Source organism: Pseudopipra pipra, chromosome 12 (assembly GCF_036250125.1).
Source record: "Pseudopipra pipra isolate bDixPip1 chromosome 12, bDixPip1.hap1, whole genome shotgun sequence".
Classification (NCBI taxonomy): Eukaryota; Metazoa; Chordata; class Aves; order Passeriformes; family Pipridae; genus Pseudopipra; species Pseudopipra pipra.
Window position 1 is genome coordinate 7,562,826 of NC_087560.1, and position 13,996 is coordinate 7,576,821.

At 39.8% G+C, this 13,996-nt stretch overlaps 1 protein-coding gene across 9 annotated transcripts in view; it reads right to left on the minus strand.

The window, feature by feature from the left end:
- The window catches only part of TCF12 (transcription factor 12), a 159,944-nt gene that overhangs the window by 37,178 nt on the left and 108,770 nt on the right, over positions 1 to 13,996 (minus strand). For 2 of the 9 annotated variants that reach the window (XM_064668227.1, XM_064668226.1), the window contains exon 1: positions 2,329 to 2,484. The exons of 6 other annotated variants lie outside the window; for them this stretch is intronic. In XM_064668227.1, coding sequence (XP_064524297.1) covers positions 2,329 to 2,463 — 135 coding nt within the window. In that variant the 5' untranslated portion in view covers positions 2,464 to 2,484. Of the gene's footprint in view, positions 1 to 2,328; positions 2,486 to 13,996 lie in introns of those variants that run through there. One more of the 9 variants, XM_064668228.1, reaches the window with a different exon arrangement.

A 13,996-nucleotide genomic window follows, 5' to 3' on the forward strand; every position in this document is an offset into this window, starting at 1 on the left:
GAATGGAAGAGAAGATAAAACTTAATTGATAGAAACAGTTTTAAAGTATAATTTTATTTTTTTTAAAAACTCTATATGACAGAATATTTTCTATATATCAACAGGTGAAGGACAAAAAAAAAGAAAAAAACAGGCTACATCTTCTAGTTCAGTGCAAGTGCTTTGTTTTCTTTATGAAACAGATTAAGATCTTTTTTCTTTTTGATTTGGTGGGGATTCTTGGAATACGGGGTTTTTTATATAACATCTATTACACATAACAACAAAATTTTACTCTTCAGCAAGGGATTTGTATTAAAACATTACTTTTCACTTTCATGTGTCCCTCCTGATACATACAGAAATTACAAAAATAGAACCTCTTCTAATAGTAAAACCCCCTGATTGATATTTCAGACTTTTAACATGTGCCAGACCACACTGAACCATCTACTGGGGTGCTCAGATACTTGTTGTTTTAGCTTCATATTAAGCTTTGTTTTCACTTACAAATTTAGGAAGATGAAAAGAACAAAACATTTTCAATAAAAAGTTTAAACCACACATTTTCTACATGTGATTTTTCACTCATTTTGTGAGTAAATAAATCAGATTTTATATACATCAGCAGTTATCAAGGAATGTCAACATCTAAAATCTAATGTGATCTAAATAAAAATCTACAACTTGAACAATGAGGTTCATACTATCAACTAACTTATCAAACAATACAAGTAAAAGCAGTAAGACATCAAAATTAGGGTATGTACTGTTCTCTCACTGAAGAAAGGTTCATACAAAGATTTGGCAGACACACCAAGAGGTGTGCTTCAAAAACTATAACCCAAAAACCAAGCCCCAACTTCACAGAACCTCCTTATGTATATTTAAATTAGTAATTTAGGCCAACTTACAGAATTCCTAAGAGAGAAAGTGCTAAAAGTTACTAAGATGTTTTTTAAAAAAAATTAAATAAAACCTTGGGCAACATGATATAGGATGATCATATGATTTGTCATCTATTTACTAACTCTTCAAGCTCATAAAGGTCACCTCTGACCCATAACAGGCACATGCTATCAATTTTCAAGCCATGCCCTCCTACGGTACCAGTACTTCCATCTACTCTATGCCTGGAAATACTTAATAAGATCAAAGCCTTTTTTCCTGCTACAAGAACAAAGAGAAATGTTGTAATAGAGTGATCTGTGCTCTAGAAAGAAATAAAATCAAAACTCCATGCAAGTTATATTCCCTTTGCTTCAGGGGTATTGTATAGTTAATTTTACTTAAGTCTTATATATATCTTCACATAAAACTTCAAACAGATTGCTTTAGCCTAGGAGCAGACATGAAAGAAAAATCATTTCATATTTGAAAGACAGCTGGCATTTATACCAAAGGAAATGAAATAGAGACCAAGAGATTTTACTGATTCCCCAACCTCTCCTCCAGTGTCTTTTCTGTAATTCAAGAAGCTCATACACAGTGCCGTTAATGAATATAAAGATCCATAATTTAATTACTATTGAACAAAAATCTTGGCAAAAAAAGTTTACTAATGAAAGCAAAACTCACACAGGCCCATGGGAGGAGGACCTGCAGTAAAGAAACAAAACAAAACCCACAAAAAAAGATCAGTATCAGCATCTCTCCTTTTCCTACTAAAAGCTATTTTTATAACTGAAGAAAGCCAAAACCACATACAACATAAACAGACTGGAAGAAAAACACCGTGTTAAATGTACCATCACATGCTAATTTTTAACACACAAACACACACACAAAAATCAGAACCGGTGCGTCCTGCAAGTTTAAAAATTGTAACTATCAAAAACCACGAAAAAGAAATACACCCCGTTCCGTTCCCAGAAAGTTAAAACGCACAGTGGAGATAAAAAAAAAAAGAAAAAAAAAAGAAAAAAATTCTGTATTTTTTGCCCCTCTGGTGTTTGCAGGAACATTTGATTATTTATTCCGAATTCCCCCCCGCGATGGCCGGGCAGGGCAGCGCCGGCGGCCGGGGCGATGCCCGGGCTCGGAGCGCTGGGAAAGCGCTGCTCGGCAGCCCCGGGGAGGGAACACGTCTAAAACAAACAAAAAAAAATAAATAAACCAACCCAACACAACCCACCCCAAGGAAGAGCCGCGGGCACGCAGCAACACAAACTTCGCCGGGCTCGGCGGTTCCCGCAGCGCCGCCCGTGCCCCGGCACACAAAGCAGCCCCGAGCCCCGTTCCCCGCACAGCCCCTTCCCCTCACGGCCCCGCCGAGCGCCCCCGGGGAGCTCCCGCCCCAGCGCGGCCACCCCGCGCGTGTGTGCCCGGACAAAGGCGGCCGCCCCTCACCGTCTTGCCGTTGTAGTAGTACATGAGGGAGCTGCTGCCCACGCCGGGCACGGGGTACGCGCAGTACATGGCGCGGGCCGGGCCGAGCGCGCCGCCTCCCGCTCCCCACGGCCTCCACCCGCCGCCCGCGCACATGGAGCGCTCAAAGGCGGCTTATGCAAAGCAGGACTGAACCATCTCCGGGCGGCGCGGGGGTTGGGCGGGCGGGGGGCGCGGCAGCCCCCGCTCCGCGCCCCGGCCCCGGCCCGGGGAGGGGCCGCGCCCCGGCCCGCGGGCTCCGAGCGCTCGGCACACGCACCCAGCGCACCGCGGAACCCGCACATGGGCACGTCCCGGGCGGGGTAATCGAATGCTTTTTGTTTTAATTAAATTAGAGCGCTTGTGGCCGTGCAGGCGCTGCTCGATGCGGCTCCAGCCACACGGCCATCTGGCTCTGCCTGAAGTTGCTTCCAACTTTGGCAAACGCTTCCCAGAGCCACGGGGAGCTGCTGGGAGCGAGTCCCAGGGGAGAGCCCGAGCACCCAGCGCTCCCGGGGCCCTCCGGGCAGGGCAGCCTGGGACACGGAGTGACCCTGACACAGACAGCACCTACATGAGGTGCTGGACTTTAAAAAAATACATGTCGTGGAAATATTTTCACTTCATAGAATCGTCCAAAATCCTTCCTTAAGATGGGGTATATACAAAGTATGAGCGTTCTCTTGGAAACACAAGTCCAGGCTCCCTTTATGCTGTATAATACGTTTTTGTCTGAATAAGGCATGCATAGGTGCCCATACAAGAAACGGAGGGGATCCCCCCAACAACTTTGGCACATGACAAAACCAGACTGCAACTTCCATCATAAAGATCCCTCAATATTTGCACACTATGGATGCCTGGTAGGTCTTTTTGCTCTCTTCAGTGAGCAGCGGCATTAACTAACATTAACTCTTAATGAGGCATACATTTTTTTTATTTTCTACAAGTGAACACAGCTGGTTGTTAACTGAGCTTCTGGTAAGTCAGCTACTCATTTCAATCCAGGAAAAAAAAGGTTAAAGCATAGCCACGTTTCTCCACCTCTCACTGTGTCGACTGCCAATGCTGTGAATTCTCCCTGCCTTCCTCCTTACAAAAGCAGGAAAATACTTCAGGATAAGGACAAAAATGGGTAAAGTTCAATTCAGTCATTTACAGGGAAAGAAAGCGAGTTGCAGAAGTTTGGTTCATTCTGTCAAGCACCTTGTGTGTCAGTGAAGCATGTTTGTTCTGAACATAAAAGATCCAAAAGGGTGACAAACTGACGGCAGTCTAATACTATCATCAGATAAAAATCTCTGTATAACATCCATTATCTCAGGACATAACTACTGTAGTGTCTATAAATATACAGGATATACACACACTGACAAAAAAATATTCACATCTCTAGCTTCAAATGCTTTTTCAGTGAACTCTTCCAGTCAATTAGGAGACTACTGTGCTCAGAGTATGTTGGCAAATACATCCTGAAGTTTCCATCTGCTGAAGAACACTTGCATTTTTACTGCAAGTCAAACTACGCAACCAGAACTATTTAACTATGCAGCAAAGCTAATGATATCTGAACTGAACTCTTCTCCAATACAAAAGGCGTAGCAGCAGCAGCTGCAAAAAAGAACATCACTATACTTCAGACTATTAAATTGCCAGGCCTGCAGAGTGACTGGCGGCTTCCTTCTTCCCTAGGGACCACAAAGACCCATTTCAGTCCCCAGAGAGTCCGTAAGAAGCTTTGATTTGCAGCTAACAATGCTATTCCTTAAAGCTTCTCACTAATGTTCAGGACTCTACAGACGAGATATGCTAAAAGATCTTCAGATCTTTGCATGTGCTACTTCTCGTAGCGCACTAGATTAAAATCACTACTTCAGACTAATGTACAACTTAGGAAAAACCCCAGACACTGGAAAAGGCTCTTTCAGCTTACACTTGAAGAAGTAGGAGAACCCTTTAAAAAAATTATATAATTTTAGCATGCAAACTTTTAAACCATTAAAAATACTTCCAGGATAACTGAAGTCAGTTCTTTGAAGTAACGACTATCATCGACACAGCTGTAATTGCTACTGCACCTCCACGCACACAGGCCCAATTTTCAAATTAGTTGTATTAGAGACGAAGAGCATGTTCAACCCCCCTCTCAAATAATAACCATTATCCACCTGCAGACAAGCAATTGGAAAAATGTTAAAAAAGAGAGCAGAAAACCCTGACTTGACTGTGCAGCACTGGGAGGGGCCATCTCTGCATACAGCGGCCCTATGCTTGTACAGAGCAATTGTAACAAAAAATATATAGGTAATATTAACTACTAATGTTTACTAAGCACTATTAACATTTATCAGTAGAAGTAAATCATTGACCTTGTTCATCATCACATGGGTAAGACAAAAGCAACAATATGATCAATAAAACTAAGTAACACCACTGCAAACGTCTGTTTGCAGACAAACTGGTCCCTCTGTAATGAGTCACTAAATGAATTTGCTCCTGAGTTACTTCCCCACAAATCAAAAGGATAACAATTGCATTTTACCCAAAAGGAAATTATTTGTCCTACCCTCAGTTACATCACTGGGAATAAAATCTTAGTGTACAGTACTTGAAATCTATCACTGTATCGGGTCTACATGTTCTGTACGAAAACAGTGTTTCTCACAGGACATTTGCTACATCAATTCACCTTACAGGATCAGCCCATAATTCCATCCAGCATATCAAACTTTAACCCACAGAAGTTTACTTTCACCAGAATAGATAAAAAATGAACCTAAATTGGAAGAATTTGAAAGACTGCTCAAAAAAACGTGATGTTGTTACCAGTAACTGTATTTGCAGGAACTACTACCAGATAACTATTCCAAAAGCTCCTGAAGTCCAAAGCAAGTTTTTGTTTTGTGGTCACAATTTTTCTAATCCTCATCTAAGCCAAGGAACAGCTGCTCTGAAATTTGTTTTCTTAAGAGAATCATGTTACAGTGAAATGAATCATGGCTGGATCAGCGATACTGTACGGGCTACAGTTGTTTACTCCATTTTTCCTTGGTGACAAGTCAAGGGTTAATCTTATGACTCAGCCTGACAAAACAAGTCAGCTGGAGACAGGGCCAATTTTTTAAACTTGATTTCAGACAGACATGCCGTCAGCAGAGGAGCACTGAACTGACATGCACTTTGTAGCCCGAATTGTTTCCACTCATGACCCTGTACCGTGTGTCAAAAACAATAAACTGCCTGTTCCTAAAGTATGTAAAGAGATTATGAAAGCTGATGCAGAGTGAAATACTGACCTAAAAATAAACCAGGCTACCTGTAAGAGAATATTTTCAAAGATGATTTTAACACTAAGAGATTTTGTGAATGAACCACATGTTCTCCCTGAAAACAGACTTATGTGAAATACATTTTTGTTCAACTTGTCAGAACCACAAAGCAAATACACAATAGAGCATATGCAATTCATCATTTGAATTTATAAATAAATAAACATAATTTCTCAGATCACTGAATGTTATACCATATGAAAGACAGTTATGTAACTGTCTCAACAGATGAGAGCCGTCCTCTTGTCAAACATATTCCACAAAACTGATATAGAAAAATGCTTTAAAAAGGTTAATGCTTTTTATCACGGTTTTATTATTTTAAATGGGTCTATTCTAACGCAACAAGCACCAAATTTTTTTAAATTATGTGCAACTAGAAATTAAAGATCCTTTTTGACCAACAAAAGCAACTGTGATGTGTAAACCCAGGCATCAAGTATCTCCTTGAGGAGAATTGGCTTCAATCTCACTGAAAAAAAACCAGTAATGTGGTGAGAGTCCAAGCCTGCTTTTGATGGAGAAACTAGTTCTTTTGTCCTTACCAATTTCTTAGGGGCTAGACTAACCTTCTATCTCTGGAAATAAGGCAACTGCCCGAGAAGCCTCTCCTTTCCTCCCCACACTGTCCAAGGTTGGAACTGATTATCAATTTCAGCCACATTTCACAGAGGAACAGAAGTTTCACAAGTGATTAAGTTCTTATCTGTTCTAAGAAAACTGAAACCTGAACAGAAGAGACAGGCCCCAACTGATACAGAACAACCTGTTGCTAACTCAAATATACACAGTAATTTTGAGCTGCTTGTCTAGCAGCAATACAGAGAAAAAAAACCCCAACAATTCTACACATCTTAGGTCTCTCAATATATTTTATATATTTATATAACTTATTTTAAAGCCTAATATTTATGATGATTAATAATAGCAAAGCCAGAGTTGGGACCATTGCTGAAGAATGCACTGAACATGATGTATAATGTAGTTGTTAGAACAGAAACGATTTCAAGCCTTAAGAAACAAACCTGGCTGTTTTCAGGGGAAAACACAATGCTTATTATACTGTCCTCTATGTAATTCATCAGTTAAGTAAAAGTTCATTTATTTTAAAATCCTGGAAGGATATCCTCCTGTGTTAACCAACCACTGAGCACCCTGTTCAGCAGAGATGGAGCAGACAAACTGCATGGAAGGCAATTTAAAATAACCCAGTGGACTCAATTTGATAGGCAACCCCCCCTCCCAATATCCAAAGGAAGATGTATAAAGCAAATTAATTTACTCATCTATGCAAGAGCTAAAATAGTTTGGTGGTTTTCCTTTTAAAAGGGTTTGTCTTTAACTGCATATTTAACATTCATGTTACTATAATCAGAGAAAAAGGAACAGTTTGAAGGGAGAGAATATGGACAGCAAATACTAATGAAATTGCTATTAATTGCTATCCTCTACTTTTACCTACCAATATTACAGGGTTGGGGGATGTTTGTTGGGATTTTTATTGTTGGTTGGGGCTCTTTTTTTGCTGCAAAAACACCAGTTACCTATGGTAGGTATGGGTAAAAAATAATGATTGTTATTTTTAATTGGAAACTACAGCTAGGACCTTTCTGTTTCAGTAGTTTTCCAAATAATATTGAATTTATTCAATGTTAAAACTTAACTTATCCAATGTTATAGGAGATACTTAACTTATTACATAAATATTTTCCAAGAATAGAAAGAATGAGGAAAAGAGTGCCGTGTATCACATTCTTCAGAATCAAACACAATATAATTTATTTGAGGAAGTTTTACAACTTGTTTCAAAATCTTTCAGATACAACTTTGACAGGATATTGCTCAAATTCAGAAAGTTCTATTTGCTGAAAATATGAAGTGCTTATGGCTTGAAAGCCTCTATATGAAGGCCTTAACTACCCATATCTGCATTTAAAAGTAAACAAACATGTTTACTATCCTGAGGCAATAAATTATTCTATCACAAGTCAGATAATCATCACCCCGAAACGTGTTAAAAACCTAAAAACATATACACACCTTATAAGGATTTTTAAAATTAATTAGCAAGGCTGCTACCGAAACTCACAGGAAACCATCTGAATCACAGATCCCTTCACATCGACTCAACATGGCCAAGCAAATTTACGCGAGCAGCTGAGCAGTGACTGCGGGGTCCCTCTGCCGGCCCAGCCCCAGGAGTTGGGATTTCCCGGCCCCATTCCCTGCTTGCCCGGCTGGCGCTCCCTGCAGTTGTGCCAGCGGCCTGCAGGGGGCCCCCGAGGCACAACGAGCGCCCGGCCCGGCCCCGCCGGCCCGGCTGTGTGGGGAACTCGGGCCGGAGTTCGGGAACTCGGGCCGGAGTTCGGGAACTCGGGCCGGAGTTCGGGAACTCGGGCCGGAGTTCGGGAGCTCGGGCCGGAGTTCGGGAACTCGGGCCGGAGTTCGGGAACTCGGGCCGGAGTTCGGGAACTCGGGCCGGAGCAGCTCGGCGGGATCGAGACTCCGAACGCGGCCAGGGAGCTGTGTCTCGGCTGTACCTCCTTGCACCGCTCCCCCTCCGCTGTGCTCCAGCTCGCTGCTTGGCACAACTGCTTTGCAAATGAAGCCCAGAGCCACCCAAAGCCTAACGGGCAACTCTTGTCAGGAACCTACTGTTACCTTCCAGAAAGAAAAAAACCACAAGCAACTAATCCTAGCTAGCCCTGCAAATGGAATGAAATCTCATAACTACCTCCCCAACACAGAACAACTTGCTTGCTTTATAAGTCCTGACGTCACATGAAACTCTGTGGCGCTAAAATAGGAGGCAATTTAATTCAAGTGTTTTTTTGCTTCGTTGCATAAAGACACATCTACATCTGAAATTTCATCTAAAGACCATGCAATGCTTTAATTTCAGTGCCGTTCTGTTGGAAAAGCATTTGTTTGGGTTTTGTATTGCCCATTTCTGACTGATGGCCAGCTCCCAGGCAAAGACACCTGCCCCAATTCGGGCTGAGCAAGCAACCAAAGGGAAACCTCTCACTTCAACAGCACATAAAAGTCCAGCACCACAGCGTTCCTCACTACTTTCCTGGCTGACTTCAGGGATTAGAAAGTCTTCCCACCAAAGCCACAAGTATTATCAAGCAAAAGATATTAAGAAATAGTTTTCAAAAAAGCTTGTATCCTTATCTATTGTTATAAACCACCACGCTAATTTGTGGCAATGCACACATTCATCTCTGAGGTAAAGTAGAAGTTGCAGAAATTCCATATAACTTCTGCCTAAACTATATGAGCTATAATTCAGTCATGGGGTTTTTTTAGGTAACTTTTTCTAACTATGCACAAATTTAAGGTTCTTCTATGCAAATCTACACTCTAAGAGCATTAAATGCACTCATTTTGATACGTTGTGAAAACTTAAAAAGAAAAAAAGTATCTCCAGTAAATCCAAACAGAGAAATAATGTGACATCACTATATATCCCTCATATATGTATGCATATGCAGGATTTTCACTGAGATCTCTCAATTAAGCAACCTCAAAATAGTTCACCACAGTCAGATGACAGGACAGTTTGGAAAAATGATCTGATTGCAACTTTTAAGAAAGCTGTTAAGAGAGGGTTACTCAAGCACCTTCACCCTAATTCAGTGAGAACTCGATCTGAACTCTCACAGCAGGACTTTGCAATGGACTGCTTAGTTGTTTAATGACAGCTAAATGTTCTCATGTAGCAGAAAGCAGGTGGGATGCTATAATCTGAGGCTACTGCGGTTTTCAGATGGATTTCAAATAAAGGCCATGTTGAAAAAAACCCCTATAATAACCTAACCAGAAAACCAGATCTTTTTCTTAGTAAACATAAAATCTCAAACACTTTAGCTTAGTTTGTAACATAATTTAGAGGTTAGATGTTTTACATATTTGCATTTTTTTCAGGCTCATAGATGAACATGGTGCTTAAAAAGCAATATAGAGCAAGCCTCTAAAAACCTTTACCCTTCAATCAAGTGACCAAAGAACAAGCATAGAGGAGAGATGGAAGACTGAGTCATGAGGAAAAAATTGCAAGTTCTGTGTTGCATTATCCATAAGGATTTATTTACTCACTTTTGTTATTTAAAATTGCCTTCTAACACACAGCACAGCATCAGAGGCAAGGGTCAGGCAAGTTACTGCTGTCTTTGAGAGCTTTAGATACTAAAGACAAGTGACAGTTGAATGTATCACTTGACTGCACAAGGCAATTCAGAACAGATCTGAGCAGACTAAATGCTGCTTTTTACATTTGGGCACCATTTGTGGACAGTGGGAAAAGATCTTACCAAAAAAGTCTCACTAGAAAGCCAGTTAAGCACAACATCAGAGTCAGTTCAACATCACACTAAGTATCTACCCAGGATGCTCCAAAGTTTTTAGTCAGAGCCACAGATTTCATAAAAGTATTCCAAGGATATTGCTTTACACCAGGTCACTTCAATACACATTGGAATTGCTAATATTGAGAATGACACTCTAAAGATAAAGTCCACTCTGTTATGAATGTTGTATTATTTTGAATACAATCTAAGCATTGATCTCTCAAAAACTGCGTTCCACGTGATAATTAAGAAGATACTTCCCACTCCATCATTTGAAAATAATCTCCTTTTACCCCTTGGGAGGAGTAGAGGAAGGAGAGAGCACAGAAGGGAGTAACATTTATTATTTTTCTTCTGGTACCATTGGTATCTTCATGTGACATGTCTTGAAATACCTCTAGAAGCTCAGTCTTAAAAGACTAGCAGGAAACTAAAAAGAAAAGTGCCTTAAGTGGGAGGTAGTTCCATGCATGCAAAACAAGTTTTCTGCATCTTTGCATCATAAATAATTATTGCAATAAATTAGCACCCATGGACTATACACATACTGTAGAGGGTGTTATATGAGCAACTCCTATAATCGAACTACAAATTGTCTTAAATGCATTGAAAAATACAAAATATAATGAGTTTGACTTTAGAAAGAGATCACTGGTATCAGAAAAAATTACTTTGACAATCTCTTATTAAATAAGTGCAATCTAAAGGTTAACATTAACTGATCATCTCAGGTACTATGGAAAGTCTAAAATACTTGAAATATTTATTAGAAATGGCACAACATAGAAAATAAGCAGACAGTTGTGGCTGTGTGTCACAGTTCATCTTCTCCAACAAAAATCAGCAGATATGATGTATTTGAGGTTATTTCTCTGATATGAGACTAATTAAATGGCAAAAGAATGATGATAGATATTCACACTATTTTTTTTTAATGATGACCTCATGAGAGCCACTGATTATGGTACTAATAATAAATATCAGTTTGAAATATTTTCTGAGTCTACATTTAAACAGTACATTTCTGCTCACAGCCCATCCATTTTTGGATGGCAACCCCTGGGCATTGAGTGAGCCTTGTCTGTCTTCTCCCTCTGCAGACAGAGCAGCTCTTCAGAACCCCTGACACTCTGCTCTGCCTGACTCAGCCCCAGTTACAACTGCTCTGAAGTCACACGATGTTTTTGGTGTCTGGCTTAGTTCAGGTAACTCCCACAATCAGAAAAATTCTCAGAAATATAACAGTTTTGAATCTCTGAAGACCATGTAACTCACTGAACAGTATCTCCCCCCTGCTATAATATAAAGAGCATATCATAATCTTGCTTTTCTCTCAGACCTGGCTTGAAAAAAAAAAATAAACCACTGATTTTTTAGTTTCTATCCTCCCCTCAAGGCTTTAAATTTAGTAGTTGTAGTTCAACAAAAATGCTTGCATGTCAACATTCAAAATGTTTTGGGCAGTGAGTCACCACTTAGCAACTTACAACACAAAACCTTAAAAATGCATTTGCCTGGTACACTTAATTTTTACAGTAAAAGGACAAGTTTAGAATGAGTTGCATTCCAGAAAGCATCTAAACAATTCACCAGCACTTTTCTCTGTTTTTACTTTGGGCCTTGATAAGAACACATGAAAGAAGATAAACTTCAAAACAAGTAATTTCAGAAAGCACTATACAAAATCAAGAGAAAAAAGAAACAAACTAGAGGAAGGGTTGTTTGGTTTTTTAAAAATCATTATTTCTTAAAAGATTGTATTAAATTACCGTTATCTAGGAAATTAAATTACTGCTGAGTATCCGTTGACATGGCAGCCCTATACTAACAAACACACTGCAGAAACCAGTATTTCAGAAACTGAAAAATTAAAAAATACAGATTTGTATAATAAAATTAACATCTTTCCTTTGACTTTTCATATTATAATTAAACTACTGTGCACTATCTATTAGCTAAGGCAACTTCTGTCTTTCCCACAATACATTGAGATTTCCTACCAACGTATATTTAAAATAAAGACTACACTTACATAATTATCTACTCAATTTAAATTTCTTATGTGCTCAGTGAAATTTAGTTTTTTGTCATCTTCCAAACATGTAGTATCTCTTTTTTTTTTTTTGGGGGGGGGGGGTAACATGTCATTTCACTGCAAGGCTCTATTCAGCAGTGAAATACAGAGAAACGGTGCTTAAAACCTGCAGCATCGCAATCATTGATTATTCACAGTAACTGCACTTAATTGCACAGATTGGTACAATGTTAATACAAATAAAATCTCTCTGCATTTTATTGTCTCCACTCTTACAGAAAAATTAAATGAAAAGCACTTGAAAAATACTGTTTGTTAAAATTAAAACCTTGCAAGAGGAATGAGAGAAATCTTTCATTCCCCAAAATGATCTCTTTACCTGGGCGATGCTACTAAATATTAAACATGTAGTGTAAGCTTTATTACTGCCTAGAATTACAGTAATAAATTACATGAAAATTGCACTGCTATGTGTTTTAGCTTCTCTGACATTTTAAATACATTTTTGTTAATCTAGCATAAATCATCTGCTAGACTGTAAAGCCACCCTACATAACACGCAACTGTTAAAATGTAAATTGCCAAACTATTTTTAGCTGCTGCTGAAGGGAAAAAAAAAAAAAAAAAAAAGGAAGGGGGGGAAAAGAAGAATATTCCTGGCCTCGGGAATAATGATTTGAGGCATTGTGTTCATTTTGTTTATCAAGCAGCTATTCAGCCTCTAGTGGGGCCCAAGTGCTTATGCAAGCAAAAGCTTTTAAGAGTGCCTGCAGCTGCAATCCTGGCTTCCAGGTAGGCTGCAGGTTCAGAGCACAGCTGCCCCAGGCTATCTATACTATCTCAGCTCCATCTGGAAGTACGGTTAATATAGGATTTCAGATCCCACTTTCTGTCTGTATCATCGTGAGCAGGGGGAGGGAGAAGGGAAAGAGAGGGAGGAGAGAACAGGGGAGATGCAAGGACTAGGAGACCCCATCCGTACTTCAGGCTCCACACAAAATAAAAAGATCAGCCCCATTTTGCTCCCACTATATTACGGTTGCCTGTGCAGTGTGTTCTATTCAGCCTATCCGGCTTTGAGTTATGACTCATCCAAGTGCACCTGCGCCCATGTGTTAAGTACTGCCAAATAAAAGCCCAACATCCATTTACACAACAAAGAGATGTATCCCGCAAGGCAGCCGAGCTTCCCCCTCCCCTCCTGTTTGTTCTGAGCAGGGGAAAAAATAATTCTGTCCTTCACTTCACTGGGGATTTTTCACTTCACGTGGATTTTTAAATGCAGATTCATTTATAAACAATTTTCTTCCTTTTAAGAATAAAGCATATTTAATACCACAAAACACCCCTATAGCATTAGATTATCACAGCCATTAATGATTTTTTCCACCAAAACCCTTCCAACCTTTTTTATCAAAGCCCTTTATTCTCGAAGGATAAATTTTCAAGCAAAGAGGGATCAACAAACTAGTTGCTTGAAAGCTTTCCTGATGCTAGGCTGAAGTTAGGAAAGGCTTAATGAAGGCTTTAAAATCCACCAGGGCTTCACAATGAACATCTGACTCGGTGATTTATGCATATTAATAACCTCAGTCCTACTGAGGCAAGCTGAGCTGTACATGTCCTCCGAATCTTAATGTCTTCAGCTCCACTGGGATTATTACAAATGTAAATTTCTAAGATTCTCAGCTATTAATCTCTGTCTGTCCTCCTGTTCAGCAACATAATGACTAATTAAACATCAAAAGACCTGTACAGGAGATCTTCTTTGACAGCTCCTGGCCCAGCTCTCTTCCCAAGAGAGGAATTCAAATGACAGGGACAAGTGGGTAGGAGCATATGAGTGAGCTACAAATCACTGCTATGAAATCTAAAAATTCCACATCAAATGTGTATTTAGTCCTGCAGAACCACTCCCAATTACCCAGCCTAGC